Below are 19,856 nucleotides of genomic sequence, written 5' to 3' on the forward strand. Positions count from 1 at the left end.
ATCTCACAGTTCTACTCCCTCACTATTGAGTCAAAATTTACCTTGAGGACAACATCTCTAAAAAATTGGGAAATTATCTTGTCCCAATCAATTCCAGATCACTCATGGCACAAGGCCTTTACCTTAACTTGTAAGTCCTCCCAGTCTCAATTAAAAAAAATGGCCTCTGACCACCCAGCCACAACACTCATTCACATTCATTCTCAATGTGCTACCACGGCACTGTTGAGCACTGTGGTAGTTCATTGATTCTTCCTGTCTATCTGCTTGCCTGAGGTACCTGCACACAGATACACTGAGAGGTCTGCAGGAGTCCTGCATGGCACCAGCGATCTGCTGATCACTGGTTCAATGCTTTCCAGGCTCCCAAAACAAAAAAATAGTAAATACACATTTGTTACCTGCAGAAAAATTATTTAAATTTTTTGTTAAAAGGTGAACTTATCCTTTAACTGCAGCTGAGTAAAATCAGTATATCTACTCTGCCAGGCAGGGCAGCAGTGATTGGACAGACATACAAATCCTTTGGAAGATAAAACAACTTCCTCTAATGTATTTTATCTATGCATTTGGCTGTTTCTCTGGAATTCAGCTTAATTACAAGGTGCTTTTATGCTACAGTGGGTGCACCGAATGCAGAGCTGTCTAATATGAAGGCTTACCACTAGTTCTGAATTTGTTGGCTACACCTGTACTGTAGACTTAATATTTGGTAAGCACCATTTCTAATGTAGAGTGGGAGGGCATCCCTCCTTTGACTCATTCATCTATCTGACTCATTCGCCTCCTGGACCTGGTGGTGGACTGCATTCCATAGTAAGTGTGCAAGCTGCTGTGCCTCAGACCTGAATTGAGGTCTGGAGGATTGCAGGCCACACTCAGAGCACTTTCTGGCCACTTGCCAGATACCAGAATATGAAGTACTAATAATAGCATTTATTATATTTTACACATACATATATATATAGCATATAGTGTTAACTATAGTATTTATACATGTATTTATTTATTTTTGTTTCCTAGCAAAATGTAGGTTGCAATCCCTTTCACTTTTCATTTGTAAATGTACTTGTTTGTGGCTGCAATGGATTTGTAGAGCACATCAGTTATTTAGAACAATGATTTTAAACGGAAGCCATTCTCTTACATCTCCATTCAAATATTGGAAAGAAAAACAATTAACAGTAACATTCTCACATCCAGCATCTGCAATCAATACAAAAGTGCAAAATTGTAAACTTCAGTCTGAAGTCTGATAAAAAGTTACCAGTTATTCTTCCCAACTCTTCATTAAAAAAATCTATTTGTAAACTACTTTTCAAAAGGTTCATGTACATAGATCAGAAATCAATGTTATGTGTTAGACACGGTAAAGAAGTGCAATAGCTAGACGTGTGTGTGTATGTGTTTCTACCTCAGTAGTTTTGATATCATCTGACAGAATATACTAAAATCCAACAAATGACAACAATATAGCTGGAACTTCGTTTGGCTATTTCAGAATTAATAGGCTATAAAATACCTATTTGGGTGATGTTTTGCAACCTACTGGTTCTGCTGAACCTGTGACAGGTATGAACCTATGATTGTATATGTAACAGGTAGAATAAAGACCAACACTGATTGTATCAGTGCTTTATCTTTCAGCCCCCCCCCATTCCTGATTTAAAAGATTGAAGCAATAAAGCAAGAAAAAATATGGAATAAGAATGTAAGAAATTATCAGTTTCCTATGCACTTGCCTAGGTGCTGGTGACATCTGGAGGCCTTGCTGCAAGATCCTGGGATACCTGATGAGCCTAAAACCCATGAGAATCTCTGCTCTCTGTTCTTGCACAGTGTTGGTGATGTCATCAGTGGCTATCAGAAGAGGGTGGAAGCTGGAGAGCATAGTAAGTGTTTTGGCTGTGTGTCCACTAAAAGCAGCAAAGCCACCACTTCAAAAGTTACCCAAGGGGACTCTTCTTCTGCTCATTATTTTCTATGGAGATACTTTTAAAGCAGCAGATTCTAGTAGGCCTCACAGGAAAGAGTGAGGATAGGTAAATGTAATACTTTGTGAAAGTGTTGATGAAATGGGGATCCCCACTCTAGGCTAGAAATCTTTTTATTTCCCAACCCTGCCTTCTATCCATTTCTAACCCATAATAATAGGCTTTTTTCCACTTATCTTGTGGAGCCAGATATACTCACCTAAGTCCTCTCTCTAGGTCCCTTTCTACTGCCAAATCTGGTTGTGGGACACTGCCTTTTCAGCAGTACAATGGAGCATGAGATTGCTGGTCCCCTGTCATCCCTATCATCCTCTTCTGCATCCTGAGAGGGCCCCAGTACTGGACATCCATTAGTAAGTGCTCACATCATGCAGGCACTGACGTGGACACCCAAAGAATGACCCAAACGGGAAGTGAACTGAGGAGATGTTTTGGAAGATAAGGTAAGTAAGGGCATTTTGATAAACATTTTTTTGACCCAATGATCAGATAAAGGTGGGTGAGTAAAATGTATTCTTGAGAAGGGCTTTAAATGATAAGACAAATACTGTACAAGGAAAATTTTCAAATTCCTAAAAAAGTTTTTAGTTGTGCTTAGGACTCCAGTGTCATAAGGTAAGCACGTTTACTAATCATTACGCTGAACAAGAAGCTCTCAAATGTACTTACCATCTATTAGCATTCTTGTAAGGAGCGGGTAGAGATACAATACATTTAATGCAGAAGACAATAAAAGTATATTACCTAAAAAGCATGGTTTTGTATCTTTGAAATACAAAATGCTGCTTCTAGCACAATCCCTTATACTTCAGACAAAATGTCTAGACTTGATGAGTAATGCATTGTGTTCTGTGCAGAGGAACATTAATGAGATAATAGCGTTGTTTTTGGAATAATGCCTGTTCTCACACTTCTATAATGCAATTGTCATTATGTATTGATGCTCCTCAGCAGTCTTTTGATAATGGATATTGTTTCAGTTATTTCAACATCTAAAAAGCTAGAGGGTTATTTTGACCCATGGGCCAGTAAAGTGTTGTGATACTGACAACACAAAATTTATAGATTTTTATTTTTTGCAGCCTCTGGTACTAATTTTCTTTATCCATTTTATAGTATCCAAAGATAGACTGAAATTCAGTTATCAAAGGTTATGGCTCACATAAAGAGCACACCTAAAGATTTTACATATACTAGATTAATTAAAGAGGGTCGTACACTAAACATAAAAACAATATTTCAATCACGAAATATTAAAAGAAAGCAGTAAACAAAAAAAACAGAACATGATCATTTTGTAAGAAGATGCATTAGCACTGTGCCTACATGCATTCTAGTTGCATTTGGGATCCTCAGCTTTCCCAGAATCCCACAAAAAGACCCAGTATCATGCTCACCCTTGGCAAGTCTGTAGGAAGTCATGGAGTTAGGTAAATATTTATATGCTTTTCTTTTCTTTCTTTATATATTTCTTTTTTTGCTGCTTTTTCAAGCATTTTGTAATTATGGGAGTACGTAGAGGTCAGGTTCACATTTTGCAATACAAGAAATCTAAATATTCTGTTCACCTGCCTGCTAAAGCCAAACTCTGATTGCTGCAAGAAGTAAAAAAGTTAGTGGTGGTATTATTACTGCCACTAAATTCAACAACTTTCTACTCAGGACCATGAATTCACCCACTCTTTGGTTGCTAGGAATCTGGTAACTTCCTGTCGCCAGCAATCTAGGATGATGTATGGGCCGGTTGACTGTGTCCTAATGACCATTGACATAGGTGGTTGCTATGACACCAGCAGCCATCCAGTCATTGGTTGTTATGGTGCAACATAACAACCAATGACATTGTGTAATAAAACAAAAATGTTTTAAAAATTATGTAGGGTTCCCTCCAAAATTGATGCCAGACCTTTATTCTTGATAGGGGACTGGAATAAATGATAAAGGAGGACCCCCCCAAAAAAATTTTTAAAAAAATCAGCAGTTGGGATAGGAAATGTCATTTGTGGTTGGTGTCCATTGGGAGTGCATCATCTTTGCAATTAATGTGCTTTGTTGCAGCAAATTGGCAGACATTGTTCTTTGTAATTGAAGTGGATCTACATCACTCATCTGCATGATTAACAAAGTATTTGCATCATGGGTCTTTTTACAATAAAAGGTTTTATCAAATATATAGTGTGTCTGTTTACATTTTTCTTTTTTTTGTAAATGAGAAACCAGGGGAACTCATGTAGGAGGGTGGATATGTGGGGGCCACTTTATTTTAAAGGAGGCTTTAAAATTCCAAAAAATTCCCTCCTGAAATCCTTAAATTACAAAACAGACCTGTCACAGATTTTAGGGAGGACCCATGACATTTTTTAGTTTTTTTTGTTTGTTTTGGGGCACCCTGTAAAATCTAAGCCAGACCCTCATCAAGGTCTGGTATGGATGTTTAGGTAAATCACGGCTTTTTTTTGTTTAATTTACTAAAGGCAAATGGGCTGTTGACTAATCAGATTCAGTTAGATGATGCTGCTTCCTAGGAATATTTCCAGTGCTGTGAAATGAAAGGAAGCATAGAAAAAAATATCAAAGTGGCTACTAAGCGCCATTCACACATGTATACTGTATTTAAAAACACTAATTTTCATTTTGAATAGTCTGTCAATGCACCTCAACACACAACACCAAATGGTACTTTCACTATTTTTTCTAACACATCTTTCCACAATACACATAATTTTTGTATCTGTGTGTTAAGTTGCAATATAATGCATGCACATTCTGACTTTCTGTGCATGTGCATTGGAGCATCAATCAAAATAAAGGGCAGTGCACCATAATGCGCATTATTGTAATGCAAGGTAAAACATGCATTTTACTGTGTTGCCACAACACACAAGTGTAAATGTGGGCTTACTGTACTTTATAATGACTACTTGTAATTTTATAATTATCTGAATGTAGAAGGCAATGTACGTCTGTTTTGGCATGTACACAGGATGCTGTTCTTCCACTTAACAGTCAATTAAAATGTAAAAACAGTTAAGAGCAACATGAAGCAGCTCAATGCAACTCGTAATAAGCTTGAAGCATCTCCTTTAACAACAGAAATTTATAGCAAATCAGAAGCACTTGGAAACATACTGCATATTATATTTTTTCTGATTCTGATGTTCATGTATATGACCCATTAGATTGGCTAATGGGGCAAGCATGTTTCACATTTAATAAAGATTTAATGGTATTTAAAATAGTTAGGAGGGAAAAAGTGCATGACTGTCATAGATTAACACATCTGTCTGTAAGCGGTGACCACTTCTAGTATCCCCAGAATAATTAGTGTGATGGGCGCGGCGTCAGACCCCAGCCCTTCTCACCAACTTGTGACCGAAGGACCAGCCAATCTAAGACCGCACTGCCACTTGCGTAACAATGCCACTCTCAGATGCGCCCTGCACAAAGATTTTCCAGCTCGCTGGACCACAATCTGTGTGCCAGCAGCCTGAGAGCGATTGTTACTGGGTCAGGTTAATTACACAATTAACCCTTCACACTGCCACCACCACCTTTTTACAGAGAAGGAGGAAACTCACAAATCTTAGCAGTAACACTATGATATATGAATAAGCATCTGTATACACACTGCCACCGCAGACAGATGTACGCAGAGGGTTACAACATATAGTAGTACTCTTCAGAGACAGGGATTCTTTTAGTTTGCATTAAAAGCTTTAGAGACAGTTTCAACAATTTTCAGAAAATAGGATTTATTACTAAAAAGGTAAAAATGGTGCAATTAAATTACTTACAGACAAGATGTAATCAGTATATATATATATATATATATATATATATATATATATATATATATATATATACACAGTTGCAAGAAAAAGTATGTGAACCCCTTGGGATTACGTGGAGTTTTGCATGAATTGGGCATAAAATGTGCTCTGAACGTCATCTAAGTCACAACAATAGAAGAACACAGTCTGCTGAACATAATACTACACAAACATTAGATGTTGCCATGGTTTAATTGCACATAACATGTAAACATTCACAGTGCAGGGAGGAAAAAGTATGTGAACCTTTGGACTTAATAACTGGTTGACCCTCCTTTGGCAGCAATAACCTCAACCAAACGTTTCCTGTAGTTGCAGATCAGACCTGCACAACGATCTGGAGTAATTTTGGACCACTCCTCTTCACAAAACTGTTTCACTGTAGCAATATTCTTGGGATGTCTGGTGTGAATCGCTCTCTTAAGGTCATGCCACAGCATTTCAATCGGGTTGAGGTCAGGACTCTGACTGGGCCACTCCAGAAGGCGTATTCTGTGCTGTTGCAGCCATTGTTTTGTTGAATTACTTGTATGCTTTGGGTCATTGTCCTGTTGCATCACCCATCCTCTGTGGAGCTTCAGTTGGCGGACAGATGGTCGTACGTTTTCCTGCAAAATGTCTTGATAAACTCTGGAATTCATTTTCCCATCAATGACAACAGTCCATCCAGGACCAGAGGCAGCAAAGCAGCCCCAAACCATGATGCTCCCTCCGCCATGTTTTACAGTGGGGATGAGGTTTTGATGTTGGTGTGCTGTGCCTTTTTTTCTCCACACATAGTGTTGTGTGTTCTTCCCAAACAACTCAATCTTGGTTTCATCTGTCCACAGTATATTTTGCCAGTAGTGCTGTGGAACATCCAGGTGCTCTTTTGCAAACTTCAAACATGCTGCAATATTCTTTTTGGACAGCAATGGCTTCCTCCGTGGTGTCCTCCCATGTACTCCATTCTTGTTTAATGTTTTCCTTATTGTAGATGTGTCAACAAAAATGTTAGCATGTGCCAGAGATTTCTGTAGGTCTTTAGCTGACACTCTTGGATTCTTATTTACCTCATGCAGCATTCTGCGCTGTGCTCTTGCAGTCATTGTTACGGGATGACCGCTCCTAAAGAGAGTAGCAACAGTGCTAAACTTTCTCCATTTGTAGACAGTCTGTCTTACCGTGGGCACATGAACATCAAGGCTTTTGGAGATACTTTTGTAACCCTTTCCAGCTTCATGCAAGTCAACAATTCTTGATCGTAGGTCTTCTGAGAGCTCTTTTCTGCAAGGCATGGTTCACATCAGACAGTGCTTCTTGAAACCAGCAAACCCAAAACAGGTGTGTGTTTTTGAAGGGCAGGACATCTGTCAGCAACACATCCAATATCATCACACTGATTGGAGTCAAGGTTGCCTCACTGCTGGCTCCAATTAGCTCTGGGAGAAGTCATTAAGCTAGGGCCTCACATACTTTTTCCTCCCTGCACTATGAATGTTTACATGTTATGTGCAATTAAACTATGGCAACATCTAATGTTTGTGTAGTATTATGTTCAGCAGACTGTGTTCTTCTATTGTTGTGCCTTAGATGACGTTCAGAGCACATTTTATGCCCAATTCATGCAAAACTCCACGTAATCCCAAAGGGTTCACATACTTTTTCTTGCAACTGTATATATATATATATATATATATGAAAGAGCAATAACACAACAGAGAGATAAAAGAAAGACGTTTCAGAAGGTAGGATACTTGCAGAAGTCCTTGGTTTAAGCAAGAGTCCAAGTGTCTGAACAAAAAAGGTTGCCTTTCTCACAAAGATGTTCCTGATGTTAAAAGGGAGACTCTCTTCTTCCTCTCCAGGCATGACCGCCTTTTTTCTAGTGTCCCAGCAGGGGGTGTCTACTGAAGCCAAGGGCCAATAGCCTCATTTGGGGAGGGGTCTTAGGCGAGGGACCCAGGCTATGACCAAATCTCTCCCAAGTTTATACCATGGTCAATAACCTTCAATATGTACATGTAGCATCCTAGCCACTGGCAGATTAATATGCAGAATCATATTCTGAACGTTCAGACATGAAATATGGCATATCTTATCATTCCAGATAAAACTATATTGCTCTCTACTCTCTTGTAGATGCCACATAGGGATGTAAGGTGTCAGGTGACTCATATCAAAATGACCTATCTGAATATATGCTTTATTTTAATGTGCTCAGTTCCTGTTGAAGTTTATGAATTTGTATGAAAAAGTGATTCAAGTGGGATCTGCATTTTATGGCCACTCTGAGATAATGTTTCATGTCAGGTGACGACTGAGTTATATAAAACCCTTTGGCACCAGGCTTAATTGGGGTTACAACCATGAAGCATATCCAGCTGTGCCTTATGCACTTGTGACCCCAGTGCACACACACACAGATCACATTCCATTCCAAGAGGGAGGGGGGACTTGACGGAGTGAGAATGATATTTGTAGGGTATGATACAAATATGATTGTCAGCGTCCGTATCTCTACGCACAATTATCACAATTAGTACCATTCACATTTGGCCATAAGCATACATAGGCATATCTTATAATCATTTTATATCTAATACTGTCAGGGGAAGTTTTTTTTTACTGATGCAGCACTCAATCTGAACAGCAAATGTGAAATTATGAATCAAGTTGGGATATTAAAATATGTTTGCCTCAGTGCTCCTATTTTTCATTACTTTGTTTTGTAGCATAGTTGATAGCTCTTTCAAATGACTCATGGACTCATATTGACAGGTCTGATTTTAGACCTGTAAACTGGTAAAATTGCGCAATCGAACTTTATCCATTTATATTTCAATTTTAAAAAGACAATCTCTGAATTTGAAGGTAATTAAGGTCATATCAAACATATATCAGGTACAGCAAACAAGGCAGGTCTTCATCATTTTCCATTATACAATACTTGCTTACTACAGGATAAATAGCTTGTACAAACAGAAAATAAACAACATTGTTCTATGCAGGTAGAGCCAGATCTATTTAATAGTATCTTATGACACCTTTGGGCACTGTAAAGCACCAATGGTTCATCTACTTTCTAGGGCAAAGCGGTAACATGGCAAATGGGTACTTAGTAATGTTCCACTTGCAACATTCTACTGTTTCCTTTGAGCAATTAACTATTAAAGTGCAGATGTTCAATACTATCATTACACATTTTGTTGCACTGTAAATCCCTATACATTGTTATTCACATTAATAATTACTTTTTGATAGATTAGACAGAATACCTGTATTATCCTGATTTTAAATTTACTATCAAGGAGAGTAACACTATCAACAGGGTAAGTGAAATATATAATAGGCTTAATGCGCTATTATTATTCTTTATTGTGTACTGTTGTTATAACAAGTAATGTGCTGTTTGAATTAAACTTTATGAACAATTTACTTACACTTCATGCGAGCAAGCTGCCCCCTCTTTTGTGAACTTTCTACTCGGGACCATGAATTCACCCACTCTTTGGTTGCTAGGAATCTGGTAACTTCCTGTGGCCAGCAATCTAGGATGATGTATGGGCCGGTTGACTGTGTTCTAATGACCATTGACAAAGGTGGTTGCTATGACACCAGCAGCCATCCAGTCATTGGTTGTTATGGTGCAACATAACAACCAATGACATTGTGTAATAAAACAAAAATGTTTTAAAAATTATGTAGGGTTCCCTCCAAAATTGATGCCAGACCTTTATTCTTGATAGGGGACTGGAATAAATGATAAAGGAGGACCCCCCCCCAAAAAAAAATAAAAAAAAATCAGCAGTTGGGATGGGAAATGTCATTTGTGGTTGGTGTCCATTGGGAGTGCATCATCTTTGCAATTAATGTGCTTTGTTGCAGCAAATTGGCAGATATTGTTCTTTGTAATTGAAGTGGATCTACATCACTCATCTGCATGATTAACAAAGTATTTGCATCATGGGTCTTTTTACAATAAAAGGTTTTATCAAATATATAGTGTATCTGTTTACATTTTTCTTTTTTTTGTAAATGAGAAACCAGGGGAACTCATGTAGGAGGGTGGATATGTGGGGGCCACTTTATTTTAAAGGAGGCTTTAAAATTCCAAAAAATTCCCTCCAGAAATCCTTAAATTACAAAACAGACCTGTCACAGATTTTAGGGAGGACCCATGACATTTTTTAGTTTTTTTGTTTGTTTTGGGGCACCCTGTAAAATCTAAGCCAGACCCTCATCAAGGTCTGGTATGGATGTTTAGGTAAATCACGGCTTTTTTTTGTTTAATTTACTAAAGGCAAATGGGCTGTTGACTAATCAGATTCAGTTAGATGATGCTGCTTCCTAGGAATATTTCCAGTGCTGTGAAATTAAAGGAAGCATAGAAAAAAATATTGAAAGTGGCTACTAAGGGCCATTCACACATGTATACTGTATTTAAAAACATTAATTTTCATTTTGAATAGTCTGTCAATGCACCTCAACACACAACACCAAATGGTACTTTCACTATTTTTTCTAACACATCTTTCCACAATACACATAAAAGTGAGCAGAGTAGGCGATAGTTGATGAATTGGGGTAGCAAGTTCCAGAGGATGGGGGAAGCTCTGGAGAAGTCCTGGAGATGAGCATGGGAGGAGGAGACAAGGAAGCTAGAAAGCAGGAGGTCTTGCGAGGAGCGAAGAGTACGGTTTGGATGATAGTTAGAAACAAGATCGGTGATGTAATTTGGGGCTGAGTTATAAATGGCTTTATACGTTATTAATGTTTTAAATTGTATCCGTTGGGCAATGGGAAGCCAGTGGAGGGATTGGCAGAGAGGGGTGGCTGATACAGAACGGTTAATAAAGCAATTTGTAGTGAGCGCTGTCAAATGTATACAGCAGCTGGAACACTTCAGGTAACCACAGTACCCTTAAAATATACGTATATAAATGTAACAAGAAACAGTGCAGCGCTCAAAAATAAATAAATGAATAAAGACAAATTTTATATATGTAAAAAGTCTGTGCAATATCCGCAGTGATATCTGGTAAGGTGAATACTCTTCTGAAGTATGAACTGCCTCGAAATAATAGCAATGCGCACTCACCAGAAACGCATGGATTATGCGCATTTAGGAATAATCATCCCAAATATCAGGTCCATCGAAGGCCGGGTGGTGGGCGTCCTGCTCAGGGTGGGTCATCAATAACACCAAGATAGATCCAGAGGTCCCCTTAAGGCTAGTCAGATAATCCTCACTGACAGTATTGTTCCCTCTTCTGGCTGGTAAAGGCACCCTTTCTGTGGGAATGATAGCTCCAAAAAGGAGCCCCAAAAAACAGGTGCCAGAGATAGTGTAGTATGTTCTTAGGTGATTTTATTGATCAAGTATAGCATTAGGGTAATATGCACATCACAACATAACTGTAGAAGTGAAAGACAGCGGTTACCCGCGGCCATCTTCCCGTGGAGTCCGCATGATCATATGACTTACACTGCGGATCCACGGCAAAATGGCGCTTGCGTATGCGCGCATGCGCATTGCGGACTCCACGGGAAGATGGCCGCGGGTAACCGCGCATGCGCCGTCTTCCCCTATATATTACATTGACGTCGGTCACGCCTCTGTACAGCCTCCCCTCTGATGATGTGCTTGCAGCACGAAAGGCCTAAGGAGGAGCTGTGCAGAGCGTGACGTCACTGCCTACCGCTGGAGCCACGAGGAGGCCCGGCGGCCATCTTTATTGGGGTAATGCTGTCTTTCACTTCTACAGTTATGTTGTGATGTGCATATTACCCTAATGCTATACTTGATCAATAAAATCACCTAAGAACATACTACACTATCTCTGGCACCTGTTTTTTGGGGCTCCTTTTTGGAGCTATCATTCCCACAGAAAGGGTGCCTTTACCAGCCAGAAGAGGGAACAATACTGTCAGTGAGGATTATCTGACTAGCCTTAAGGGGACCTCTGGATCTATCTTGGTGTTATTGATGACCCACCCTGAGCAGGACGCCCACCACCCGGCCTTCGATGGACCTGATATTTGGGATGATTATTCCTAAATGCGCATAATCCATGCGTTTCTGGTGAGTGCGCATTGCTATTATTTCGAGGCAGTTCATACTTCAGAAGAGTATTCACCTTACCAGATATCACTGCGGATATTGCACAGACTTTTTACATATATAAAATTTGTCTTTATTCATTTATTTATTTTTGATACAGAACGGTTAGTAAGGTGGATGAGTCTGGCAGCAGCATTCATGATAGACTGAAGAGGGGATAGCATGTGATGAGGTAGGCCAATGAGGAGGAAGTTACAATAGTCAAGGTGAGATATAACAAGTGAGTGAATAAGTTGCTTAGTGGTTTCCGAGGTTAGGAACGGCCGTATCTTGGAGATGTTGCGGAGGTGAAGTCTACAAGATTTGGACAGCGATTGGATTTGGGGCTGAAAGGACAGATGGGAGTCCAGGATTACATCTAGTACCCTGGCATGAGGGGAGGGACTGATGATTGTGTTATTGATCCTGATGGAGAAGTCAGGGGAGGGGGGGCGGGCTGGGGGGAATACTAAGAGCTCAGTTTTGGAAAGATTGAGTTTGAGGAAGTGGAGTGACATCCATGCCGATATGTCACTTAGTAGGTTAGTAATGCGACAGGAGACTGAAGGGGTGAGGTGAGGGCTAGAAAGATAGATTTGTGTGTCATCAGCATAGAGATGGTACTTAAAACCATGGGAGTTTATCAAGTGACCAAGGGAGGAGGTGTAGATGGAGAAGATAAGGGGTCCAAGGACAGAACCTTGAGGAACCCTTACAGAGAGAGGGAGTGAAGAGGAGAAGGCAGCATTACAGGTAATGCTGAAGGAGCGCTGCGATAGGTAGGAGGAGAACCAGGAGAGAGCTGTCAGGGCAGGAACGATGGAATGGGCAGGCAGGCCTATGGTACGGTCACGCTGCGACTGACGACAGCCACTACCCACAGACCAGAGTCCCTCAGGGCGCGGAGTCTAAGCCCCAGGCTACCCTTCACCAGGGCCCCTGATGGTGGGGATGGACTTGACGCAGCCTGAGACCAGGTCGCGGCCCCCGAGTGACCCCAGCTGCGATAACGACTGCCGCCAATGGCGTACAGCTGGTGGGAGCTAGATGGGATCACGAGTAGAGTAGTCAGACAAGCCGGGTCAATAACAATGGAGCAGACAGTACTAGACGGTAGGCAAAGAAGACTCAGGTCACGGGCCGGGTTCAACAACGGGAGGTCAGATAAAGGGTTAACGCAGAGAGTAGTCTTGTCCAAGCCGAGTTGGTTACCAGGAGAGCAATGGGAACAACACAAGCGCTTGCAACAGGGCAACATACAGGACACAAGTGCAGAGCACACTTGCAGACAGCAGGTTTAAATGTGCTCAACCACACCCTTCTGAGGAGGAGCCGCAGAAGCCTGAAGGCATAAAGGTTCCCACCATGCTTTGCAGAAAACCAAGATGGAGGCCAGCTCATGGAGATGCACAAGCTCTGAAGAAAGGTAGAACCTTGACAAGAGCAGAGTCTCAGAATCCAAGAGAGTGGAGTTTTTTGAGGCGGAGGGGATGGTCAACCGTATCAAAAGCCGCAGAGAGGTCAAGTAGTAAGAGAACGAAGTAGTGGCCATTGGTTTAAGCAGTTGGTAAATCATTAGTGAGTTTTATTAGGGCAGTTTCAATGGAATGTAGTGAGCAAAAGCCAGACTGTAAAGGGTCAAAAAGGTTGTTGTCAGTGAGGTAGGAGCTCAGGCGATTGTAGACTAAGCGTTCTAGGAGTTTAGAGGTAAATGGCAGCAGGGAGATGGGTCTTAAGTTGTTCAGGTTGGTGGGGTCCAGGGAGGACTTTTTAGGTATGGGAGTGATGTGTGCATGCTTTAGAGGGGAGGGGAAGGTACCGTTAGAAAGGGAGAGATTGAAGATGTGAGTGAGGGAGCATAGGATGGAAGAAGAGGGTGACAGTAGTAGTTGTGAGGGGACAAGATCCAGGGGACAAGTAGTGAGATGGGCTTCTGAGAAAACCTTAGTGACTTCTTCGGTTGTAGCAAGGTCAAAAGAGGAAAGTGTTGAGGAAGGTTTAGTATAAGGTATGTTAAGTAGGATGGATGTCTGTGCAGTGGCGATGCCCCTACGAATTGCATCAATCTTGTTTTTTAAATGATTTTCAAACTCGTGAGCAGTGAGTGAGGTACTGGGTGGAGGTGGAGAAAGTAGGGAGTTAAAAGTAGAGAAGAGACGATGAGGACTGGATGACAAGCTATTGATGAGAGTGACAAAGTAGGCTTGTTTGGCAGCATGGAGGGAGGCATTGTATGTTAAGAAAGCAGATTTATATTGGGTGAATGCTTGCTGAGATTTGGTTTTACACCACAATCGCTCCAGCGCACGACTATGTTGTTTAAGATTTCTGGTGCCGTCAGTCTGCCAAGGTTGTAAAGGTTGTGGCCTGATGCTTCTCGTTGTTAGATGAGCAAGGGAGTTTAATGTGGATGAAGCAAACTGTTGTAGACAGCCGTGGCCAGGTCAGGGCAGGACAGAGGAGAGATTCTGTCAGAGTTGGTCAGTTGCAAAGTGGAAAGGAATAGGGTTCAAGTTGTGAAGGTTTCTGCGGGTAATTGTTTGCTGCTTGGAGGGATAAGCGTTTGAAGACGAGGACACTGTTAAGGTGATGAGATTGTGATCAGAGAGAGGAAAGGGGGTGTTTGTGAGGTTGTAGGGAGTGCAAAGATGGGAGAAAAAAGGTCTAATGTATTCCTATCAGAATGAGTGGAGGACTGTATACATTGTGCTAATGCAAAAGATGAGATTACGTTGAAGAGTTGGGAAGTAGCCAGGTTGTTGACATTAATGGGGATGTTAAAATCTCTGAGAATGAAAGTGGGTAGTTCAGAGGAGAGAAAGTAGGGTAGCCAGGTGGAGAAATCATCAAGAAAGCATGACACTGGACCAGAAGGCCGATAGATCACTGCAATCCTCAGAGAAATGGGAGAAAACAGCTGAATGCAGTGAGTCTCGAAAGAAGAGAGGAATAGAGAGGGAGGGTTAGACTTGAAAGGTGTTCATTGGGGATAGAAGCAAACCAACCCCACCTCCTTTCCGACCACTGGGTCTGGGTGAGTGGGTCCAGAGGAGGCCTCCATAGGAAAGTGCTGAGGGAGAAGAAGAATCTGCTGCTTGAATCCAGGTTTCTGTAATTGCTAGTAGGTTAAGGGAGCTGGAGACAAAAAGGTCATGGACAGAGGTGAGCTTATTACAGACAGAGCGGGCATTCCAGAGTGCACATGAAACAGGGAGGGTGGTTTTTGGGAGCACGGGGACTGATATTAAATTGACGGGATTGCGGCTATTCCTGGAAGAAAGAGGATGCCTGGTGTGGGGGTGAAATACTGGAGGACCAGGGTTTGGGAAGATATCCCCAGAGGTTAGGAGAAGAAGAAGGGTGAGGAAAGTAACATGGGAGCAGGATGTACACGAGTGTACATGCCTTCCAGTCCTGGTGTTTGGGTCAGCAGGAGAGTAAAGTATCAGTAGGAGGTGATGAGAGCAGTAGTAGGGAGATGGTAGCAGTGAGGGTGAGATGTATAAGTTTTGGTGGAGCAGAGGGGTAAAGAAATGAGATTTTGGGAACGCAGGATAGTAATATGAAAAGAAGGAATAGAGGTGGCATATTACAAAGGTACACAGAGTGGGACTCAGACTTGTAGGAGATGTTTCCCAGGGTGTTTGCTTGCAGTCTATTCAGCGCGCAGTAGAGTTTCTTGTTGTTGTATCTTCCTGCTGCTTGAGTTACCCTGCTTTAGTTCAATTGCTGTGTTCAACTGCATCTTCAAGCTCCAACAAAAACCACACTCACACAGAAAACTGCACTTCATCTGTGACTATGCCGCCCCCCGTCTGTGACCTCCCCCCATGAGCTAATCTAAATTTATAGGGAGATGGTCAAATGAGCATTCTTCTCCGTCCTAGTTAGGAACTGATAAGGATCACATGAATTGGGGGGGATGCTTCTCAAACACAGACCAGACACAGGCCTCAGTCATAAAAGAAGTGCTACAAGAGAATATTTCTTATGTGAATTATGATTTTCTGATTTACCAAAGCCCTTAGGTGACCTTAAATTAACACCGATGCACAGTGCTATTAAATATTTCTGCACATCTCAGCAGATTGCAGCTTTGTCTGGTACCTCATTTACTAGTATTCTGTTGCTCTGTAATCAGGTGAAGGTGGCAGTTTACAATTTGTGGTGTGCAAAGTTACAGAGATGTATTGCAATGTCATCCACAATTATCTGCCATAATAGTGATAAGGCCAAAAGGGTTTTGATGAATAAACACAGATAGTGCTACTTTTTCTGTGTTTCCTCTCAATGGGTGCAGTAGTTGTGTCAAGTAAATAGATGTTTGGGTAGTATTCTCTCAAAAAACATTGAGAGAAATGAGCTATAAAATAGTATTGGGGAATTTTAGGTGTGGTGACTAGTGGCAGTGGTAAGGAGAGGACTGATGCTAACTTCAGACAGAGTAGTCAAGATTTGGATGGTGGGATGCACAAACTGTAGTGCAAGCTGGGACGAAACTGGAGAGGTAATGGGAGATTAACATGGAGCAAAAAGTGAATAATTCATTGGTGGGTACAGAATACTGGCAAAAACAGGACAAAAGGTGTGGGTCTAGTGGTGAGCCGAGAGTAGGAAATACAGATGATAGTGGTAGGAATAGGAATAGGAATAGAATAAGAGGTGGAAAAGCAAGCTGGTGCCACAGGAAAAAACATGTGATGGCCACAATAAGTCATGGTGCAGAGGTGTGGGACATTTTTCAACTACTTAATGACAACAATGGAAGATGAAGATGATGTCATCAAGAAAAGCAGGGATCAAAGAAACATGAGATTCTCATTTCATGGGAATTGCTTGGAGATATCTGCTGTTTGCTAATTGGGAGATACTGTTTGGCACCTTGGGTCAGCTGAGCACCCTCACCAGTGAGATACATGAAGGCCACCTCTTCACACCCACTATGAAGAATGTGAGAATTAATTGATATCGATAATTGGCTTCAGTGTGGTTATAGGATTCTCTGGACAATACCCATATTCAGATCTAGAAGGTAAGTTCTTTTTTCCATGTGTTTGTACTTGTGTATGCCCACATTGTAGTACTTATTTAATAATTATCATCTTATAATGTCTATTTCATTAACCTGGATTTTTTTACTTATTTTTTTTTGTTCTCTTATGTCTATAGATATTTAATCAAATGAAGACCCTGCCAAAGATCCAACTGAATCAGAAGAAAAGTGTGCCATTTTGTAAAGAAAAATTTCCGGTAAGAGTTATACAAGAAACATCACCCACATTAATGTATCCTTCCTCCATCTCTTTATTTATTTACATTTACCTTCTCATCCCCTCCCCTCCAGACTTTCTTAACTCCATTCTTTCTTATCTCATCCATCCTTTGATCTATCCATCTATCTTTGTTTCTTGTCTAAGAACTGACATACAATTTTAGCTTTACTTGTGATACTAAACGTTATTTTTCATTAATGATTTATAAATTAATTTTGTGATCTTTTTCTTTAAAATAAATGTATATTAAATTAGAAGTACGCCAAGAACTGAACCATGCATATGCATTGTGAAGGGTAGGTCCTGTAGACTAACAAGAAACATACGTAAATACATGTTGCAAGAAATGACCAAGAAAAGTCCACTTTGGGCAAAAATTAAAGATTGCACTGCCCAGCCTCTCGTTAAAGTAAAAGCACCTATGGATAAAACTTTCTCTCTCTCTGGCACTGTCCATCATAGATCCACTAACCAAGAGCTACCTAGAGTCATTTAGGTTGCTTCCTGTAAGATCTACAATTGACCCACACGATTATAGCTATACTATAGCAACATTTAGGGTTTACCCACTGGGAGAGGATGAAGAGATCTTTTGGTGTCACTGGACCAAGGACACCTGGAAAATAAAGGTAAGTATAAAGTTATTCTTTAAGTGTTGGGGAAGGGTGAGCCATGGGGGGGGGGGGGCGGTAGGGAATTTTGAGCCATGGTTGGACTGTTAAATAATGGAGTAGGTCTGCCATAAAAAAATTATAATGCACATATTGAAATGCGTGATTGTGTCTTGATTACACTCACTTCTACCCCCAGTTTGACAAGCTAAGAAAGTTATTGTACTTACAATGGTGCATGAGGTGACACTTTCTTATCCTTAGTTGTACTGATTTATCAGTGGTGTTCATAGCAATTTTGTTTTTGATTCTGGAGATAGAACATGTGATAAATATTGCATATGCTTTCCTTCACTATGGTTGACAATGGTTAGCTAAGAATGACACATTAGGATAAACATACATTTTGAAACCTCCAGATTCTCCCTGCCGGAGTGTTATGAAGTACTGTCCCATGAGAATGCCTTGAATGTTATGTTTTTTATTTGTTACTATGTTTCTGTTCAAATTTTATTAACTGTATATTTTTCCACAGGAAGTCCATTATGTAAAGACATTCATGAAGATGCATGTAAAAATGAGAACGTCCTCCTTTTTCAGCCTGCCAACAAAAGAAGATAAGATGAAGCCCTCTCAATTACAGGACCTGTGGAGGGTGAAAACTCGACTCCTACACAAGAACCATGAACACCTTTTCCAATCTGAACCTCAACAGTAGGATTCCTAGGAGAGCGAACGTTGCAACAATATACAAGCAACTCTTTCTGCAGCACAGCAACATCTGCATATAAAAGAAGAATTTAGTGCTTTTATTACACTGTTAAGCACAGCATTGAAAAGCACTTATTTAAAAAAGGAAAAAAAAAAACAAGAACAGGATATTGAGGACTTTCATAAAAATGACCTTACTGCATATACTTTCTGTATCAACACAATCATATAAGCAATTCAAACAAACATAAAGTTACAATTATTCAACTGTTGGTTGTATTATGCAAAATGCAAACACTCATTTATAGCAGAAAGCTGAATTGTATGGCCAACTTATGGCCAAGTGTGATAACATTATTCAAGTCCTATTCTCTATAGATAGAAAAACTCCACTTCTCATGTTGGCCTGCTTTCTCAAGATATTCTCCAAGGAAACACTATGAAGGATGTAAAGACTTCCATGTGACTATAGACGTTTCTCCTAAAGAGTGTGAAAGAACAGTAGTACAATCTTAATATTTATATTATTATATTTATGTATGGTTTATATTACTTGTAGAATTTTCCACAACATGTTTGCACTGCACAAAAAATTGACTTGTAATTCCCTTTTGTCTATTTTGGGATTACTGACTGGCATTTATTTACTCTGTTACAATCTGATGTAAAATATACAGTAGATCAGTAATTGTATGTTGTAGAAATTCAGCTTTCTGAAGAGAAATTGTATTTCTTAATATAAATGCAAAGGCATTTTTTTGTTACTCGCTCACCAAAAAATGTAAAACAACAAAAATGTAACAACTAAAAAATATTTTACTTGAACTATCATTTGCGTGTATTTTTGTATTTTTTTTAACTTAATAAAAATGTAACGCCCAAAAAAAGTAAAATGTAACTTGAAAAGCATCATTTATTTGAAATATGCCAAATTAATGTAGCCAGGTATTCATAAATCAATTGATGAGGGAGGAAATGTGTGAAAGCATGGAAGGATCACAATTTTAGAAATAGAGTAAAAAAAAAATGTTGCTTATAGAGACACACTTTTCCATTATACAAAGGTGTGGCAAAGCAACAATTCAGCCCTTATACAAATAAGACGTTTCAACAAGTACAGCTTAATAAAATACTTTCTGACAGTTTATCTTGTGGTGCTTATATTGAAATTAGTAACGGAACATCCTAAAAAAACCTGTCATGAGAAAACAACTGATAATTCCCTTGCTGTCCTTTACATCTGAAAATCCTTGTTCCCCATTGTTGTCTTAAAATAATGATGCTTCATATCAAGCATGGAGATCCAGCCCTTCTCCGGATGACCAGGGTGTATTTATATATATACTATTCCCGCA

General features: G+C 40.1%; 1 protein-coding gene across 1 annotated transcript in view; it reads left to right on the forward strand.

Annotated features, from left to right (window-relative positions):
* Nucleotides 1-19,318, forward strand: part of LOC149474280 (protocadherin-9) — a 495,964-nt gene extending 476,646 nt beyond the window's left edge. Inside the window, exons 3-4 of the mRNA XM_089668333.1 lie at nt 17,076-17,156; nt 18,326-19,318. Coding sequence (XP_089524459.1) covers nt 17,076-17,156; nt 18,326-18,508 — 264 coding nt within the window. The 3' untranslated portion in view covers nt 18,509-19,318. The remainder of the gene's footprint in view (nt 1-17,075; nt 17,157-18,325) is intronic.
* Nucleotides 19,319-19,856: the final 538 nt, after the last annotated feature.

The sequence above is a fragment of the Staurois parvus genome, unplaced genomic scaffold (assembly GCF_062004578.1).
Source record: "Staurois parvus isolate SC_StPar_1 unplaced genomic scaffold, SC_StPar_1.0 ptg000007l, whole genome shotgun sequence".
Classification (NCBI taxonomy): domain Eukaryota; kingdom Metazoa; phylum Chordata; class Amphibia; order Anura; family Ranidae; genus Staurois; species Staurois parvus.